The sequence below is a fragment of the Erythrolamprus reginae genome, chromosome 1 (genome assembly GCF_031021105.1).
Source record: "Erythrolamprus reginae isolate rEryReg1 chromosome 1, rEryReg1.hap1, whole genome shotgun sequence".
NCBI lineage: Eukaryota > Metazoa > Chordata > Lepidosauria > Squamata > Dipsadidae > Erythrolamprus > Erythrolamprus reginae.
The window spans coordinates 390,622,863-390,643,865 of NC_091950.1; the positions used below are offsets into that span (position 1 = coordinate 390,622,863).

Genomic DNA, 21,003 nt, shown 5'->3' on the forward strand with positions numbered 1-21,003 from the left:
TTTTTATGGGAAGTTTCTGAGCTCTGTGCAATGCAAAACCCCCAAAAAGAACCATTATGGGAATTCCCTTCCTGAAAGCCCAAGTCTGCTTAATACTCCCTTCAACCAGGGTGGGTTTGGATCATATCACCCAACCCGTTAGTGACCCGCTAGTGATGTGAAGATGGTATCATGGATCCAGTTTGGTCTGTGCCAGTCTGTGCATACTGCCATCCTTTTTTGGAATTTTTGGCAATTTCTCCAGTGTATGGATGGATTCTCCTTGTTTTCTGCTTTGAAAGAAGTCCTCCTGCCCGCCACTGGTTAATACCGGCTTTTATTCCTTTGCCCGAAGCACAGCTGAGCAGCTTCTCAGCTGTGTTTTGGGCTGAAACCACCTTCTGAGTATATGCGGAAGTAAATTCGAACAAGAGGTCGGCGTGTGCAAAATGTCGCAATGCAAACCAGTGGTGAGGGTAAGTGGAACTTACCCCTGCTTTCAACCCTGAGCCGAGGTGGCGCAGCAGGTAGAGTGCAGTACTGCAGGCCACTAAAGCTGACTGTAGATCTGTAGGTCAGCAGTTCAAATCTCATCACCGGCTCAAGGTGGACTCAGCCTTCCATCCTTCCGAGATGGGTAAAATGAGGATCCAGATTGCGGGGGCAATATGCTGGCTCTGTTAAAAAGTGCTATTGCTAACATGTTGTAAGCCGCCCTGAGTCTAAGGAGAAGGGCGGCATAAAAATCAAATGAATGAATGAATGAATGAATGGATAGCAATAGCAATAGAGTCTAAGGAAAAGGGCGGCATTAAAAAAATCGAACAAAATAAAAATAAAATAAAAATAAATACACCCTCACCTTTCTGCCCTGGGCAGACACACCCCAAGACCAGTTTCTTTCCATGTTTCGGTACCAGTTCAGTGGACCCCTGAAAGAGGAGGAAAAAGAAGCAGGACTTAGCATACATTTTTCTGGGCCACCACCAAACTTCAAGCATCTATGCCAAATACAGAATCCTCCCGATGCAAGCATGTATAGCAGAGGTCTTCAAACTTGGCGACTTTAAAACTTGTGGATTTCAACTCCAGAATTTTGGGAGTCCACAAGTCTTAAAGTTGTCAAGTTTGGGGACCCCAGATGTATAGCTAAGGCAATTTCCTGCCATCTCACTCATGAGAGGGGTAGTGATTTCTGACAGTCTCAAAATGGGTGAGCAGTGTGGTCGGGCGGTAGGAAAAGCAAGTAGGATGCTTGGCTGCATAGCTAGAGGTATAACAAGCAGGAAGAGGGAGATTGTGATCCCCTTATATAGAGCGCTGGTGAGACCACATTTGGAATACTGTGTTCAGTTCTGGAGACCTCACCTACAAAAAGATATTGACAAAATTGAACGGATCCAAAGACGGGCTACAAGAATGGTGGAAGGTCTTAAGCATAAAACGTATCAGGAAAGACTTAATGAACTCAGTCTGTATAGTCTGGAGGACAGAAGGAAAAGGGGGGACATGATCGAAACATTTAAATATGTTAAAGGGTTAAATAGGGTTCAGGGGGGAAGTGTTTTTAATAAGAAAGTGAACACAAGAACAAGGGGACACAATCTGAAGTTAGTTGGGGGAAAGATCAAAAGCAACGTGAGAAAATATTATTTTACTGAAAGAGTAGTAGATGCTTGGAACAAACTTCCAGCAGACGTGGTTGGTAAATCCACAGTGACTGAATTTAAACATGCCTGGGATGAACATATATCCATTGTAAGATAAAATACAGGAAATAGTATAAGGGCAGACTAGATGGACCATGAGGTCTTTTTCTGCCGTCACTCTTCTATGTTTCTATGTTTCTATGATCAGTAATAAAGGAGGGACACATTTGGGATTTTCTTTTTTCTTTTTCTCCTCTTGGCTGACACTGGGAGCAAAGGAAACTTTTCTGGCAGCTGCTGCCTGTCATTTCCTAGCTCTCCTCTCATCTCCCAACAGAACGCAAAATTCTGCACTGCATTAAAAACACCTGCTTGGGTCGGCTTCCTGCTTCAAGGAAGTGATAGGCAGAGAAGACCAAAAAAAAAGGCAGGAGCAAAAATACAAGAAGAAGGAGAACTGAAGGTACATTTAAACAAGGTAGCATTTTGCACATACAATCAGTTTATTTATCCCTTGTGTAGATGAAAACCAGCTGCCACTGAAATTTAAAAGACACTGATTGAAAATAATGTTATAGAATAGAATAGAATAGAATTTTATTGGCCAAGTGTGATTGGGCACACAAGGAATTTGTCTTGGTGCAGATGCTCTCAGCGTACATAAAAGAAAAAGATACATTTGTCAAGAATCATCTGGTACAACACTTAATGATTGTCATAGGGGTCGAATAAGCAATGAAGAAACAATCAATATTAATAAAAATCTTAGGATACAAGCAACAAGTTACAGCCATACAGTCCTAAGTGGGAGGAAAAGGGTGAAAGGAATGATGAGAAAAACTAGTAGAATAGAAGTGCAGATTTAGTAAAAAGTCTGACAGTGTTGAGGAAATTATTTGTTTATTATTATTATTATTATTATTATTATTATTATTATTATTATTATTATTATTATTATTATTTAGATTTGTATGCCGCCTCTCTCCATAGCAGAGTGATGGTGCTCGGGAAAAAAAACTGTTCTTGTGTCTAGTTGTCTTGGTGTGCAGTGCTCTGTAGCGACATTTTGAGTGTAGGAGTTGAAACAGTTTATGTCCAGGATGCGAGCGGTCAGTAAATATTTTCCCCACCCTCTTTTTGACTCGTGCAGTATACAGGTCCTCAATGGAAGGCAGGTTGGCAGCAATTGTTTTTTCTGCAGTTCTTATGAGAACGTTTGAGTTCCTGATCTTTTTTTTATACCTCTATCGCTTCTCTCTCTTCTCCACAGCTCAACAGTTGTAAATCATAGACTCCTTCTTTTGAGAACGATGATTTACCAATCCCCATGGCTTGTTCTCAGAGAATATCCAACAGAACGCTGTCTATACAAGCAAGACTATCTTACATATATATTCATATATATTCTAGTGGCCACCACCATTCATTCACCGTTCATTGTTACTAGCAATGAAACTGGCAAATCATTGCTTCAGTGTTAATAATAATAATAATAATAATAATAATAATAATAATAGAGCACACCAATAATACTTGAGCACACGAATAAAAATAATTTAGCACACCAATAAAAACAAAACGAACACACCCAAACTTACATTACATTACATCTCATTACAGCTGATAAGAGCCCACAGCCAAGCAATGTCACCTGGCGGGGCTGCGGGGAAAGGCCTTCTCTGTGGGGGCTCCAGTTGTATACAATCAACTTTACCTGGAGATTCATATGGGTCCCCTCCCACCCTCATGGTCTTTTGAAAGGCCCTTAGAACATGGTTCTGCCGACAGGCTTGGGGCCGTTGAGCGCTATACTGTGCTCCACCCAGCTGCTATGAATGTACGAAGAATGAATGTTTATTGTTGGGGTCTTCTAGTATATTTTATAATTGCATTTTGTTATTGTGTATTTAATCCTTACAAGCCGCCCTGAATCCATTTGGCGAAGGGCAACCTATAAATCTAATCAATAAATAATGAAATTACCTGAATCCAGATTTTTTATATTGTTGTACATAGTACTGGAGGACTGGCTCTGGAAGAAGAGAACTTGGAGGCGGGTCATCAGGAAGTCCCACTAACAGCCCCCCTGCATCACAGAAAAAAAATTTGAAATGAGAAGTATTGCAGTATCGCTGCCTCAGATGTAAACTATGTGTAAGAATTATCTATGGAATCTAGGCATATAAGGCCTAGATAGATATAAAACATACTCTTATTACAGTATTGAACTTCTGAACTTTGGACCGCGGGCCTTGCCAGGAAATGCAAAAGAAGAGAAAAACATGTATACATCCTGTATCAGGGATGAAGAAATCCTATTTTCCAGGCCAAGAAACATTTATAAAGGGAAATAACAACTTGATGGATTAATCAAGAGAGTTCCGAGGAACTATGATGAAATTGGAAGCAAGACAACCCCATATATGGACAAATAATGGACAGGAAGGAGGGGTGTAAACAAGACATAAAAAAACCTATACAGTAGTACCTCTAGATACGAGCTGCTCCACATGCGAGTATTTCAAGATACGAGCCACGAGGGGAGAGAAATTTCTGTTCCAGACCCGAGCTCAAATTCAGGATACAAGCCGAGCGTCCACTAGGTGGTGCAAGAATCCTTGCTTTTGGTTATCTCGGAGGGGAAAAACAAAGTCTAAAGCCATTTGTTCCAGATAAGAGTTGCTCGACATACACGCTCCCTTCTGGAACCAATTATACTCGTATCTAGGGGAACTACTGTATAAGATTATCCTTGTAGTTGGGTACATAGAGGTACATGGGTACTCTTCCCGTGACTTCTCCAGGTCCCTGTATGATCCTGTATGATCATGCCGGAAAACGTGTTTTATGTTATGTTATGTTTGCTATATGTTTCTATCTTTTATATCATGTTGTTAATAAAGACTTTTGGCTTTTATTCTCTTGGTCTGGGGAATTTTTCTGACACTATGAGACCTTAAATGTGAGCTAGGAAATTATTTTAGAATAAACTCCTTCACTTGTTTAAACTTCATGCTTAGTATCAACATTTTTTCTCTCTTCCTGAATCGTTTTAAGACTATCTAGCACCGATTTAAAGGCACAAAGCCTTCCAGGCTGAGCTGTCCAATGCGCTTGGCTCCTTAGAGGAGATAAATGAGTCGGGGAGGCGCAGCAGGTAGAGTGCTGTACTGCAGGCCACTGAAGCTGACTTGTAGATCTGAAGGTCAGCGGTTCAAATCTCATCACCGGCTCAAGGTTGACTCAGCCTTCCATCCTTCCGAGGTGGGTAAAATGAGGACCCGGATTGTGGGGGCAATAGCCTGGCTCTGTTAAAAAAAGTGCTATTGCTAACATGTTGTAAGCCGCCCTGAGTCTAAGGAGAAGGGCGGCATAAAAATCAAATCAAATCAAATCAAATCAAATCAAATCAAATCAAATCAAATCAAATCAAATCAAATCAAATCAAATCAAAAAATAGCAATAGCATTTAGACTTACCGTATTTTTCGCTCCATAAGACACAGTTTTTTTCCTCCCAAAGTAGGATGAAAAATCAGCCTCATCTTATGGAGCGAAGATGCAGGCAGGGAGGGAGGGGGAGGCGTTGGAGCAGAGGGGGGGGGGGGCGGCGATATACAGTAGAACTCCCCTGCGGGGAGTCCAGCGCTGCCTGAGCTGTGAAGGTAAGGGCCAGGGAAAAGGGAGCCAGGCTGTTTTTTCTTTCCCGGGGGAGCGGGCGGGAAGGGCGAAGCCTCTAGGCTGATCTTTGCGGGTGGAAAGTGTGGGATCAGGCAGGGCGTAAGGCGGAAAGCCTCATTTTTTTGAGGGGAAAAGATGTCGGCTGAGGAGTGCCCAGTGCTTCCCGGCGAGGAGGAGGAGGAGCTGGGCTCCGGAGGGGCGCACGGGGAAGGGCTTGAGCCGCCGCCTTCTCCTTTCCTGCTGCTGTTGTTTCTCGCCGCAGCCTCGCGTGCTGCTTATCCCTCGCTGAGGCGAGAGAGCCGCGGGGCAAACAGCCGGCACCGGGTGCACCCTTTTGCGAGGGAAGCCACCGACGCAGCAGGAAAGGAAAAGGCGGCGGCTCAAGCCCTTCCCCGTGCGCCCCTCCGGAGCCCAGCTCCTCCTCCTCCTCGCTGGGAAGCACCGGGCACCCCTCAGCCGACGTCTTTTCCCCTCAAAAAAATGGGCAGCACTACTGCTGCTGCCGCCGCCGCGGGGAGAGGCGGGCATGTGGACTGGCGGCATTGGCCTTGGTGAAAAGTCCGGGGGCAGCTCCAGCGACTCCCCTCCCGTGGCTGCTGTTGAGGCGGCAGCGGCGTCCGCCTCCGGCGCGCGGCTCTCTCTCCATTCTTCTCTTTCCCCCTCTCGGGCTCCGAATGCGGCAGAGGCGGGGAGGTCTCGAAGACCCAAAACCCAGCCAGTCGCTCGCAGCCGGTCGGCGGAGAGATGCGGCAGCCAAGGGGAAGCGACAACAGCTGCTGCCGTTCTCACTTCAGTTGTTTTGGGTAACCTTATTAACTTTCCCTTCCCGCCCTCCTCATGGCTGGGCGCTCTTGGCTTTCCCGCTTCCCAAGCTTGGCCACCGCAGCCAAGCAGAGCCTGAACGAGAGAGTATCCAGGCTTCGGTCACCAGCAGCCCAGCCCCCCACCTATTATGCCTCTTCTTCCCCCTCCCACGACGTATTTGGGAGATTAGCCCGTAAAGCTAACGCTCTTCGAGGAGAATGCAGCCTTCTCCTTTCTTTGGATTCTAAAATATTTAGAGCTATTTATTTGTTGTTGCTTGTTTGTATATTTTCCCAATTCCCCTAGGGCAGTGTTATTGTAATAAATATTTTAGCCTACTTTTTGGCTCAAAATATTTTTTTTCTATTTTCCTCCTCTAAAATCTAGGTGCGTCTTATCAGCAGGTGCGTCTTATAGAGCGAAAAATACGGTATATACTGCTTCATAGTGCTTTGACAGTCCTAAGTGGTTTACAGAGAGTAAGCATATTGCCCCCAGCAATGTAGACACCATTTGTTTGTTTGTTTGTCTCTTTTGTCTGTATTGCCCCCACCAATCTAGGTTCTCATTTTACCCATTTCAGAAGCATGGAAGGCTGAATCAACCTTGAGCCAATGGTGAGATTTGAACTGCTGAACTACAGCTAGCAGTTAGCTGAAGTAGCCTGCAGATGCGGCACTTTAACCACTGTGCCACCCCGACTCTTAGGCTTCCCTGCAAAGGGCAGAAGCCAAAATGCTGGCGCCCTCTCCTAGCACTGGCTCAGGCTGCCTTGCTACCTATTTCAATGCATGAAACACTCCAATTCAGAGTAAAAAACTGGATTATTAGACTTTCTGAGACAGCATCAGCAAAGTAATACTCTTTAAATAAGAAGGCACAACTGTGTCCCCCCCCCCCCCCAAAGGTTTGATTGCAGCACCTAGAACAGGGGTGAAATTCAACAGGTTCTGACATGTTCGGGAGAACCGGTAGCAAAAATTTTGAGTAGTTTGGAAAATTGGCAAGCACCGCCTCTGGCTAGTCTCAGAATGGGGAGGGAATGGAGATTTTGCAGTATTCTTCCCCTGCCACACCCACCAAGCCACACCCACAGAACCGGTAGGGAAAATTCCTACCCCTGTACGGAGGTCACTGCCAACTGTGATTTTTATTTATTTATTTTATTTATTTATTTATTTTGTCCAATACACAATGAGGGTTTTAGTGGGTATATATCTATATACACATAGTAAAATACATGATGAAGGTTATAGAGGAGATACTCATAGTAAAATATATCTAAGAAAGAATAAAAAAGAAGATATAGTAATAGAACATATCAATGAAAGAATAGAAGAAGAGATATAGGAATAGAAGAAAGGTATAGGAGATATAGGAGAGCAATAGGACAGGGGACAGAAGGCACTTTAGTGCACTTGTACTCGCCCCTTACTGACCTCTTAGGAATCTGGATAGGTCAACCGTAGATAATCTAAGGGTAAAGTGTTGGGGGTTTGGGGATGACACTATGGAGTCCGGTAATGAGTTCCACGCTTCGACAACTTGGTTACTGAAGTCATATTTTTTACAGTCAAGTTTGGAGCGATTAATATTAAGTTTAAATCTGTTGTGTGCTCTTGTGTTGTTGTGGTTGAAGTAGAAGTAGTCGCCGACAGGCAGGATTTTCAATGTGATAACAGGATAATTTTTTTAAAAAAAAGAGTAAAATACTTTCTCAGGTCAAATTCTTGTGTCCATCATAGAAGACTGACGGCAGAAAAAGACCTCTTGGTCCATCTAGTCTGCCCTTATACTATTTCTTGTATTTTATCCTAGCATGGATATATGTTTATCCCAGGCATGTTTAAATTCAGTTACTGTGGATTTACCAACCACGTCTGCTGGAAGTTTGTTCCAAGCATCTACTACTCTTTCAGTAAAATAATATTTTCACGTTACATCTAATCTTTCCCCCAACTAACCTCAGATTGTGCCCCCTTGTTCTTGTGTCCACTTTCCGATTAAAAACACTTCTCTCCTGAACCTTATTTAACCCTTTAACATATTTAAATGTTTCGATCATGGTTTTCGATCAGGTTTTCTTGGCAGGAATACAGAGATGGCTTGCCATTACCACCATCTCAGATGTTTTTCAACTAGAAAGTATTCTGGCCTTCTAGAATTTTTCTATCCCATTTTTTAAAAATTGCAATTATTAGCATGCAACCTCCAATGGTGGGGGATTGAAACGTCTTACCTCGTTTCCTAACTCCAGCTGTAGAAACAGAATGTCCTTCAATTTTATCCTGTAAGGAAAACGTTTTGAATGAAATGAATAAAATGTGGCAAAATTGAGAAATCTTTGGGCAGATCAGAGAAAGCTGATAACTGAGCGATGAAGAAACATTGAGCCAGTTTTTAATTTCAGTGGTTAAACTGATTTTAATCTAGGAAGTCCTTAATTTTGCATTTGGTGTAATACAGTGTTCCCTCGATTTTCGCGGGTTCGAACTTTCCGAAGCGTTTATACCATGGTTTTTCAAAAATATTAATTAAAAAATATTTCACAGTTTTTCCCCCTATACCACGTTTTTTCCCGCCCGATGACGTCATATGTCATTGCCAAACTTTCGTCTGCCTTTAAAAAACATTTTTTAAATAAACTTTAATAAATAAACATGGTGAGTAATAATCTAAATGGTTGCTAAGGGAATGGGAAATTGTAATTTAGGGGTTTAAAGTGTTAAGGGAAGGCTTAAAGTGTTAAGGGATACTGTTCATAGCCAAAAATAATGTATTTACTTCCGCATCTCTACTTTGCGGAAATTCGACTATCGCGGGCGGTCTCGGAACGAAAATCGAGGGAACACTGTATTGTGCAAGTTAAAATCAAATCAGTGTAATTCACGCAGTGTTAGGCGTCAAGTAGCACTAAACTTTATCTCAAATTCTTTTGAGCTCACTTCTGCAGTATTATCTTTCTCCTTCTGTCCTGGCCACTTTTTACAGAGGCAGAATTGAAAGTGTTTTAACATACTGCATCATTGTTTGGTTTGGTGGCAGCAGTGCCCCAGATAGAAAGTCCATACAGAGAGTGGTAAGGACAGTCAATAGTAGTAGTAGTAGTAGTAGTAGTAGTAGTAGTAGTAGTAGTAGTAGTAATAATAATAATAATAATTATTATTATTATTATTATCATTATTATTTATTAGATTTGTATGCCGCCCCTCTCCGAGGACTCGGAGCGGCTCACAAGTAAGAAGATCATATACAAATCCAATATTAAAACAGTTTTAAAAACCCTTCTTAAAAAACAATCATACAACCCAAACACACCATACATAAAATCAAGGCAGCTAAGGATATATCAATTCCTCCATACCTGGTGACATAGATGGGTTTTAAAAAGTTTACAAAAGGCAGGGAGGGTGGGGGGCAGTCCTAATCTCCGGGGGGAGTTGATTCCAGAGGGTCGGGGTTGCCACAGAGAAGGCTCTTTCCCTAGATCCCGCCAGATGGCATTGTTTTGTCAACAGGACTCGGAGAAGGTCAACTCTGTGGGACCTAATCAGTCGCTGGGATTCCTATGGCAGCAGGCAGTCCCGGAGGTATTCTGGTCTGATGCAATGTAGGGCTTTATAGGTCATAACTAAGATGATAGGAAGCTCACTTCCTGTTATTCAGGATACTGCTTATAAGAGCTATGTGCTTAGAGCAAAAAGCATTGCTAGAGACCCCAGACACCTACTTTTCTGTCTGTTTTTGTTGCTCCCCTCTGGGAGGAGGTTTTGAAATATTCCTAGCAGGCCCACCAGATTCTATAACAGCTTTGTTTACTATGCCAACTGGCTGGTAAACTTGTAAGATCTTGCCATGTATACGTACACAACTGAATTAGACTATGTTGTTTTTCTGTGTCATATAATACATGAGGGCATATGCATAATATTTATTTATTAAGTCATGTTTATGTAGTCTATATTGGTAGTGGTGACCCTTTGAGAGCTGTATGCAACCCAATGTCACTTTAATGTATGCCGATTAGTGTACAGTAGTCCCTCGCTATACTGCGCTTCACCTACTGTGGCTTCACTTCATCGCGGGTTTCTGAGGAAGTCGATCGGCAGATTTAAACAGCCCGCCGAACTCGATCGGCAGGTTTTTTTAAAAAAAAAATATCTAAAATTGTAAATACTGTATTTAAATACAGTGGAACCCCGACATAAGAGCTGCTCTACTTAAGAGCAACTCGAGATAAGAGCTGGGAGGGGAGAGATATTTTTGTTCTACTTACAAGCCCAAATTTGAGATACAAGCGCCAAGGAGCTGTCTCCTGAAGCCAAACGCTAACTTCCGCGTTCGGCTTCAGGAGACAGCTGCGAAGCGGCGCGCGTGTTTTAAAAGGTTGCAGCCGGCCTGGGGGGCTCGGGGGGGTGCTTGCAGCTTTCTTTCTTGCTCTTTTTCTTTCTCTCTTTTACCTTCCCTTCCTCTATTTCTTCTTTTCTTTCTCCTTCCCACCTTCTTCCCTCCCTCCCTCCCTCCTTTCACTCATTCCTCTCTTACTCTCCCCTTTCATAAGTTTCCTTGCTTCCTTCCTCTGTTCCTGTCCCTTCCCCCTTTCTTTCTTTCTTTCTTTCTTTCTTTCTTTCTTTCTTTCTTTCTTTCTTGCTCTTTTTCTTTCTCTCTTTTACCTTCCCTTCCTCTATTTCTTCTTTTCTTTCTCCTTCCCACCTTCTTCCCTCCCTCCCTCCCTTCACTCATTCCTCTCTTACTCTCCCCTTTCATAAATTTCCTTGCTTCCTTCCTCTGTTCCTGTCCCTTCCCTCTTTCCTTCCTTCCTTCCCACCCTCCGTCCATTCATTCACCCATTCCTCTCTTGATCGCTTAAAGCCGGTCCCTGGTGCAAAAAGGGTTGGGGACCTCTGTCCTACAGGATTGGGTGGCAGAGAAGTTGAACATATGTAAATTTAAAAGTTTAAGAAAGTTTACAAGTTAAGTGAAAGAAACTTCATTATTCATTTATATGTACATGTACATTTCTTCATTAAAAACATGTCTTTCTGCATAATTTAGACTAACTTTGTGAGTTTTTTGAGGGCTGGAACCAATTAAAATTATTTACATTAATTCCTATGGGGAAAAGTCGTTCGAGATACGAGCTGCTCGACTTAAGAGCCCAGGTCCGGAACGAATTAAACTCGTATCTCGAGGTACCACTGTACTGTATCTAAAATAAATACTGTGTGGGAAGGGTTTATAAACACTTAAAACAATGAAAACTTACCAAACAATTACAATATAAATACTTAAATAAGTACTATCAGTCGATAAATTCCCCATCGCGGATTTCACCTATCGCGGCCAGGTCTGGAACGTAACACCAGCGATAGGTGAGGGACTACTGTACATTCAAAGTGACAATAAAGTTATTTATTTATTTATTTAATTGGATTTGTATGCTGCCCCTCTCCGAGGACTCATATATAAAAAACAGAACGATAATATAAATCCAATTAATGCTATATTTAAAAACAATTAAAAGAAAAGCAATCATTCAGCAATCATACTTAAGCATTCAATGGTCAGGGGAAAGATGTAAAAGTCCCAAGCCTGGCGGCAAAGATGAGTTTTTAAGCTCTTTCGGAAGGCAAGGAGGGTGGGGGCAGTGCGAATCTCTGGGGGGAGCTAATTCCAGAGGGCATATCCAACTTGATTTCATTGACAAGTTAGTCTAAGTCAGTGATTCTCAAACTGGGGGTCGGGAACCCTTTGGGGGTCGAATGGCCATTTCACAGGGGTCGCCTAAGACCACGGGAAAAGACAAATTTCCCATCGTGTTAGGAACTAAAGCTTCTATTCTGGCACCTTGGAACGTATTTTTACAATCCGACCAATCAGGTGTTTACAGTGGGGGTGTCCCTCTGACCTTCCTGCCAATCAGCTTAAAGATTTGTTGGGAGAATGGGTGCTAGACTTATGGTTGGGGGTCACCACAACATGAGAAACTGTATTAAGGGGTCGTGGCATTGGAAAGGTTGAGAACCACTGGTCTAAGTCATCTGTTGGGAGATAAAGACACATGATGACACCCCACATATGCTAAGATAGATATCTGTTTTCACTTCCCCAAACTGTGCAAATTCTGGTTTTGTTTAAAAATCAAAACTTGGTTTACCATTTTATTCTGAAGATTAATTTAAAGAATAAAGCATTTTGATTATTTTCAAAATGAAGAAACCAATACCTTCAATGTTCTCTTAACCAGAAATACATCAAGCATTCTAGGTTGCTCTTCCTTATTCCTGTGCTGGACAACTGAAAAATGTATTTCTGGCTATACTTGTGCTAAGCTAAGCCAAAACATCACTTCCAAATGTACTTCTTTACTGACTTTAAGGATCCAATATCATATGAAATCCCTCCTTTTCCCTTTGGGACAAAACCATCCATGCAAAAGGACTGACCTCCTTCCCGCTAGATCGGATCACAATCTTCAGAGCTCGGACTAGATCTTTCTCCAGTTCGGCTTCTGCAACTCCCTACAGTAGCAAAAAAATAAAAATAGGTTATTTGAATTGCTCATTGAAGGTGTGGAAGGAGTTGAATAGTCCCCAGCACCCAGCATCCACTATCTAAGACAATGTTTCTCAATATTGGTTGCAGTGTTCCATGTTCCTTTAGAGTAGTGTTTCCCAACCTTGGCAACTTGAAGACATTTGGACTTCAACTCCCAGAATTCCCCAACCAGCTGGCTTGGGAATTCTGGGAGTTGAAGTCCAAATGTCTTCAAGTTGCCAAGGTTGGGAAACGCTGCTTTAGAGGACGCTCTAAGAGCGGAATCATTGGTCAATGGTGATTGGTTGCTCCGATGGACAGCCGCCTATTTAAAGAGCGGTCAGGATCTGTTTTACGTCAGATGTTATCCGTGAGTTGTTCTCTGTTGTGTTTAATGAATATGACTGAACCCAGTTACGAGTCAAGCCTCGGTTACTGCCCTGCCTGCTATTAGACATAGCTTTGGTGACTTTAAAACATGCGGATTTCAACTCTTAGAATTCTTCAGACCAGGGGTAGGCAAAGTTGGCTCTTCTATGGCATGTGGACTTCAACCCCCAGAATTTATTTATTTATTTATTTATTAGATTTGTATGCTGCCCCTCTCCGTAGACTCGGGGCGGCTCACAACAGCAATAAAACAATTCATGACAAATCTAATAATTTAAAAACATTTTAAAAAACCTCGTTATTAAGCAGACATACACACAGACATACCATACATAAATTGTATAGGCCCGGGGGAGATATCTCAATTCCCCCATGCCTGGCGGCAAAGGTGGGTTTTAAGGAGTTTACGAAAGGCAAGGAGGGTGGGGGCAGTTCTAATCTCCGGGGGGAGCTGGTTCCAGAGAGTCGGGGCCGCCACAGAGAAGACTCTTCCCCTGGGACCCGCCAAACGACATTGTTTAGTCGACGGGACCCGGAGAAAGTCAACTCTGTGGGACCTAATCCCAACTCTGTGGGACCTAATTGGTCCCTGAGCTAGCATGATTGGCTCAGGAATTCTGGGAGTGGAAGTCCACAAATCATAGAAGAGCCAACTTTGTCTACCCCTACTCCAGACAGACACACTAGCATATTCTGGGAGTTGAACTCCATACATGTTAAAAGTTGTCAAGGTTGAGAAAAACTAATCTATAGAGATCCTGACACACCTTATATTCTCCTACTTCCTACCAACTTGATCCCGTCCCTGAAAACTTCACCATTAAGTGAAATACCATGGGTGCAATCATTAAAAACAATGTTACTCTTCAGCCATTCCCTTTTTCAGGAAATACAGTTCTATTCCTTTCATCTCCCCAATTAGCCTGTGAGCATCCTCCAGTTGTCACTAAACTCTTTTGAGAAGATTTTATTACATTTCATTTCATTTTATTGTCAAGTAGGTATTGGTAGTGTACATGATACATGTACATTATATACATGATATTGGTTTATATGATATTGATATTGGTGTATATGATACATGTACATTATATACATGATACCTGACATTTATATACATGATATTGGTACTAGTAAGAGAGCAACTTAGGACAGGGGACAGTAGGCACGCTGGCGCACTTATGCGCGCCCCTTACTGACCTCTTAGGAATCGGGTGAGGTCAATAGTGATTTTTTTTTAAAAAAATAGTCCTTTCTGGTGTTTCTACAAACCTTAAGTCTAGCAGTTGTCCGGCATAGTTGGATACATAAGCGCCTACATTCAGAAAACTTTGTCTGCTGTTAGTTACAATCTATGCGCTATGACAGGAACTAAATTGCTTTTTTGTTTATTATGTCTATGAGCCAAGTAGAGTTTTCATAATTTAGCAGTATATAAACACTAGGCAATAAAGAAATAAACCTATAAAATGTTGTGGTTGGCTCTGGCCCAGCTCCTGCCCCAGGGAATGGGGAGGTGGATGCAGGGGAAAATTCAACATGTCACAGGCCTGTGTTATTGCCGACAGAATCAGATCAGAGTTTAGTTTCCTCAGACGAAGAAGAAGGTGGGAGTGACTCGGCAGAGAAGGGCTTGGCACATAGCCCAGGCAGTCACTCTCCCTTATCTTCTGTTGATTCAGATGATGATGACATTTTGGACCCACGCAAGCGCAGAATTATGTGTAGAAGAGACCAAGTAAGAACATATTACAGGAAATAAGGAAGGCCACCTGTGTTTGGGTGGGGCTCCAGTAATTAGGGCTGCTGCTATAAATAGCAGCATGTGGGTTTGGCCGTTGTGGAAGAATATCTGATCGGAGTTCATCAGGAATCTTGTGTTGCTGGACTTTGTTGCTTTTTCACGCCTTTGAAACCAAAGCAGAGCAACGTGTGTGTGTGTGTGTCTCACTTCGTTGGAAGAAGAAGGGGTGTGAAGTTTCTTCACAGCTGCTAGCTAAGTACTTAATGACTGCTTAAAGGAAATTGTACAGACTACCCGGTTGTTTTGGGAACAGTGCTCTTTGCAATACAAAAAGAGTGCTTTGTTTATTTTGAATTTTGTGATAAAGAACATTGTTTTGAATTTTCAAACGTGTGTGTGTCTGAAATTTACACCCTTAAATTTTCGGGAGGCTCCTATCAGAGAGCCCAGCTGAACATAAAACAAATAGTCAAAGTAAGGAGAAGGCATCTATTAAGACCTCAGAAAGAAGAGACACCATGCCACAGCCCAGGACAGTGATGGCCAACCTATGGCGTGTGTGCACGTGAGGCATTGTCCCATGTCAGCTCCAGCGTGCATGTGTGTATTGGCCAGATGATTTTCGGCTTTGGGGAAGGCCATTTCATCCTCCGGAGGCTTCAGGGAAGCTTCCTTGAAGTCCCGGAATGCAAAAAATGACCCAAAGGGCAAACCGGAAGTTTGAAAAAATGGACTTCCAGTTTGCCTGTTGTGCTGTTTTTTGCACTCCGGGGCTTCAGGAAGCCTCCAGAGTGCAAAACAGCACAACGGGCAAAGTGGAAGTCCGTTTTTCCAAACTTCTGGTTTGCCCATTTTTTTTTTAACCATCCCTGGCTTCAGTGAGGCCTGTGCGTATGCGCAGAGGGGGTTGTGCGCATGTATGGGGAGCATAGGTGTGTGACTTGGAATCTTTTTATTTTCCTGCATTTTTCCCTCTTCAAATGGATCTAAAGTTATCTACATCAATTCTGTCAGAGTTTGCAGCACATCCGAGTAGCAGACAAGTAAATGAACTTTAGCAGGATTCAATTATATATTAGAAACTTCTTTATATACAATACCGTGTGGCAGAATCCAGAAGCACAGAAGTAATATTCACAGAAGCAAGATAATATAGAGGCTATATAATCACAGAAGCGTTTGCACGCGCACACATACACATGTAACATATTTTTGCTGATAATGAAAAGGAAGGGAGACTAGTATAGATCTATTTCAAGCTTATTTTGCTCATCAGATACATATAGAATATAGTTTGTCAGCTATAAAAATTGCTTGGACAGGGCCCTTGGAGGGGCCGAGAGGCAAAAAGGAAGCAGTATGCTCCCTCCCATATTTGGGTATACTATAGGGTGAGTAGACAGAGAAACAAACCCAGCCCAGCCCAGCCCAGCCCAGCCCAGCCCAACCCAACCCAACCCAACCCAACCCAACCCTACCCTACCCTACCCTTATCTATCTATCTATCTATCTATCTATCTATCTATCTATCTATCTATCTATCTATCTATCTATCTACCTACCTACCTACCTACCTACCTAGATTTCTAAACTACCCTTCTCCATGGGACTCAGGGTGGCTTACAGACTTATTAAAAAATTCAAATATAAACCTAAAAACTAAAACTCAAGCAATTTAAAACCATTCAACCTAATTCATTCCAACCACAATCATACTGTTAGCCAGAGCAGAGTATCAACGCTCAATGGCCCCAGGCTTGTCAGCAAAGGTACGTTTTTAAAACCTTTTGAAAAGCCAGGAGAGTGGGGAGGGGTGCGAATGTCCAGGACGAGTTGGTTCCAAAGGACCGGAGCCACTACAGAGAAGGCCCTTCCCCTGGCCCCACCAGTCAACTTTGCTTGGCTGACAGAACCTGAAGAAGGCCGACTCTGGGGGATCTGACCGGCTGCTGGGATACGTGAGGCAGGAGATTGTCCCGTACGTAGCCTGGTCCAAAGCCGTGTATACACACATGCACACACGCACATGCACAAAGAGTTCAGTGAACCATGCCCAGGCTTCGAGCTATCTGGGTCACCCAACAGTCCCCAATGGCTGACCTGTTACTATGTCTATCCCAATTCATAAACCATTATACACTGACAAATGTCTCTCCTGTCCCTTGCCCCATTTAAAGTTCAGGGCTGTTTCTGTAGCTAGCACAAAACTTTGGAAGGCCCTTCTCAGCTTTCTTCACTTTTATGCAGCTGCCATCTGAGAAAAAAGGCAGCTTTTGGCAACTGGGCGCCTTTGTTGATTTCATTTGACCTAATGTAATAAAAGAGAAAAGGAAACAAAGAAGAAAAATGTGCAATTTTGAGATACAAATATCTCCATAAAGCCTTTCTGAAGTTTTATTTTATTAGCCTCCTGACAATTTCTTTAATCATAAAGAAAGACTTCATTGTTTTCCATTCTTGATAGAATTTTGCCCTTTGTAAGTGATTCAGAAGTTTGCTCAAATTTTCATGTCGTTTCTAAAAATATGTAATTTGGACCTAGAAAAGAAGAATGTCACATTTATGAACACATGTTTCTCTCTATCCAAGAGAGGGGAACGTTTCACAGTCACTTTATTTTCTTTTTTGGAATATTTGGAGCCCTGGTGGTACAATGGTTAAGAATGCAGTATTGCAGGCTAACTCTGCCCGCAGCCAGAAGTTCAATTCAAGATGGACTCAGCCTTCCATCCTTCCAAGAATGGCAAAATGAAGATCCAGACCATTAGGGGCAACATGCTAACTCTGAAAACCATTTAGAGAACCCTGTCTTAAAGCACTATGAAGCCATATATTCAGTAAGTCTGAATACTAAAGGCTATTGAAACCTCTACTCCACACCGGCAAGGGTGCCACAAGTGGCATGCAGAGCCATATCTGCTGGCGTGCAAGCTGTTGCCCTAGCTCAGCTCCAACGTGCTTGTGTGTGCCGGCCAACTGATTTTTGACTCACATGGAAGCCCTGGGAGGGCGTTTTTGGCCTCCAGGGGGATGGGGAAGGGCATTTTCCACCTCCCCTGGCTCCAGGGAAGCTTTGGAGCCTGGGGAGGGTGAAACACGAGCTTACCGGGTCCACCAGAAGTTGGTGGACCGTTTCCGGCCTCCAGGGAGCGAGGGAAGCTGTTTTCGTCCTCCCCAGGCATTGAATTTTGGGTTTGGGAACTTGCGCACGCTCTATTTTTCCCCTCCCCTGGCTCCAGGGAAGCTTTGGAGCCTGGGGAGGGTGAAACACGAACTTACTGGGTCCATCAGTATTGGCACCCGAGGAAAAAAATATTCACCATCACTGACCTAGGCAAAACCTATACATGTTTTACTAATCAAATCTCTGGCTTTACTCCTGACCTTTGGAATAAATTTCAATGATGCTTTTCAGCCATTTCTATCTCAGTAGTTTACAGAGCTGTGTGGTGCGGTGATTGGAGTGCGGTACTACAGGCTAATTCTGCTGACTCTCAGGGGTTCGATTCTGACTGGGTCAAGCTTGACACAGCCTTCCATGCTTCCAAAGTTGGTAAAATAAAGCCCCAGATTGTTGGGGGCGATATGCTGATATGGTAAACTGTTTAGAGAGGGCTGGAAAGCGGTATATAGGTCTAACTGCTATTGCTACCTAACAGGAAATGGAAAAAAAATCCTTTTGAAAAATCAGACTAAATGTGTGACCATCAAATATATTATATAGCAGATTTCAAAAGTTTCCCATCTCTCAAAGATATTGTCCCTGTAATGATATTGGCTTTGAAACTGTGGCTCATATTTCGTTGGACTTTTTCAGCACGATATTTATCTGAAGTATTTTAAAATCAAGACCAAGAGGATGCATTTCTGAATTTAGTTAAATTTAACTATCAGATAAAAATCCTAAAATTACAGTGGTGACAGTCAATTTTTTTAACCATGGCTATAAAAATAAGTTATTTCCTAAGAAGGTAATGAGTTTGGAGTTTTAAAATGTTTTACTATATACAATATTTATCAATAAATCATTTTAAAAATCCATTTATTTTATTTGTTAAACTTTTATTTTATACCAATATTTAAAACAGTATCTGAACTTTGTTATTTGGTTATGCATAAAAATTATTATATATGCTTGTGGAATGCTATTCAGAACACTGTTTGCCCATTGTCCCCAATCCTCCACTTTAGACAATGGGCTTTTAAAACAAATGTTTAGTATATTTTAAAAGAAGCAAAGGGGAAAAAAAGCCAATCAGATTTTCCAATAAATAGAGTCTGTCAGGAACAAATTTGTAGCCCCTCGTCTCTTTGGGACGAGAGAACAGTCGGCTCGAATTTTCAATTGCCTGAATGCAGCCATATCGTCATTCTCTGATCTTTGACTAATGGGCTTCTCTTGCAAAGCTAAATTAGATTATTCTGTAGCCTAGTGGGGCTATGATTCAGCGGCTCAGCCTCCGCAGTATTTCTTCCTAGCTCTGCAAGCTGAATTGCTGATGAGATGTGACTGTAGGATGCAAGCGAAGACTTAGACTGGTTTTCAATATGGATGGCTGGGGAATTCTGGGAGATGAATCTTAAAATTGCCAGGGTTGAGAAACACTGGTTTAGATTGTTCTTCTCCAGGATGTTAGGTTTTCCCTTGGCTGTGGTTAGCTCTATGTGGTTAGCTCTTGGTGTGCAGTTAGCACTGCACACCAAGACAACTAGACACAAGAACAGTTCTTTTCCGAACATTCTACTAAACAAATAATTCCATCAACACTGTCAGACTTTCTACTAAATCTGCACTTCTATTCTACTAGTTTTTCTCATCATTGCTATCACCCATTTCCTCCCATGTTGACTTTATGACTGTAACTTGTTGCTTATATCCTAAGATTTTTATTAATATTGCTTCTTCATTGCTTATTTGACCCCTATGACAATCATTAAGTGTTGTACCACATGATTCTTGACAAATGTATATTTTATTTTATATACGCTGAGAGCATATGCACCAAGACAAATTCCTTGTGTGTCCAATCACACTTGGCCAATGAAATTCTATTCTATTCTATTCTATTCTAAGGATCACACTCTGCATTCATGTTCACCGTGTTTTCTTTTGTAAACCAATATAGTGGAGGAGTAGGACAGTATATAACTGTCCTACTGTTTTGGGCTGTGATTGGGGAAATCCAAATTCAAATTGCACTTGACCATTGAACTCCTTGGATGACTTGTAATTCCACAGTTTTGCCACTGAGGATTAAACACTTCGCATGCCCTCAGATATAGCTCGGCATGCCACCTGTGACACGCGTGCCATAGATTCATCATCACTGGTCTAGAAGTTCCTTCTTATCTCATCATTTAATATAAAGGAAGATGTACGTGATTCACTACGTATGTCCCCATTTGGATTCCAGCATAGCCCCATTCTTCCACCTTCGCAGTACAAATGTGTGTCTTATTATAGTACTCACTGGCTCTTGGAAGTAGAACTGATAATCGAAAATAGGAATGGCTTCCATCTTTTTCACAATATCCACTCCAGCCTTTGAAGGTGAGTAGGGTGTATTTATTCCAGCCACTGCCCTAGAACAACAGCAAGATGTCAGGAAGAGGGCATGAAAAGTGAGGGGAGGGTTTTCTAACAAAGTGAAGAGAAACAGCCCTCTATGCAGGCGTGAAATGCTCCAGGTTGCAAAGGGAGCGTGAGGCTCTGGCCAACCGGCCCAGATGCTGCATTTGGGTTCTTGTACCCTCTGAGCATGCACAGAGGCTAAAAGAAACAAAATGGCGGTGTCCGGGTGGGTGGGCGGAGCCTCACGCTCCCTTCGTAACCGCCTCTTCAATGACTGATAGGCATGAGCCAACTGGGAGTATTTCCCCCCCTGCCTCTATGCCTAATGATACAACAAAAAACAAACAATTGATTTAAAAAGTGTCTTTGGTGCATTAAATAGAGTTAACTGTCTTACATTAAACATCGAACTTACATCAAACTTCACCTTTAACAACAAGAACAGAAGAACACGTAATAGATACAAACTGAATGTAAATTGCTCCAAACTAAACTGAAGAAAATACGATTTCGGTTGCTTCCTGCAACCCCAAAATCTTCAACCTTACATTATCTACAATCGACCTCTCTCCTTTTGTAAGAGGTCTGTAAGGGGGCGTGCATAAGTGCACTTTTGTGCCTACTGTCCCTGTCCTACTGTCTTATTAT

The 21,003-nt window shown here is 42.4% G+C and overlaps 1 protein-coding gene across 1 annotated transcript in view; it reads right to left on the reverse strand.

Moving 5' to 3' along the window:
• EPHX2 (epoxide hydrolase 2) overlaps positions 1-21,003 on the reverse strand; it is a 96,813-nt gene that overhangs the window by 14,833 nt on the left and 60,977 nt on the right. The window contains exons 12-16 of the mRNA XM_070734897.1: positions 20,255-20,366; positions 12,559-12,633; positions 8,352-8,400; positions 3,612-3,714; positions 842-911 (exon numbers count right to left, since the gene is read on the reverse strand). Coding sequence (XP_070590998.1) covers positions 842-911; positions 3,612-3,714; positions 8,352-8,400; positions 12,559-12,633; positions 20,255-20,366 — 409 coding nt within the window. The remainder of the gene's footprint in view (positions 1-841; positions 912-3,611; positions 3,715-8,351; positions 8,401-12,558; positions 12,634-20,254; positions 20,367-21,003) is intronic.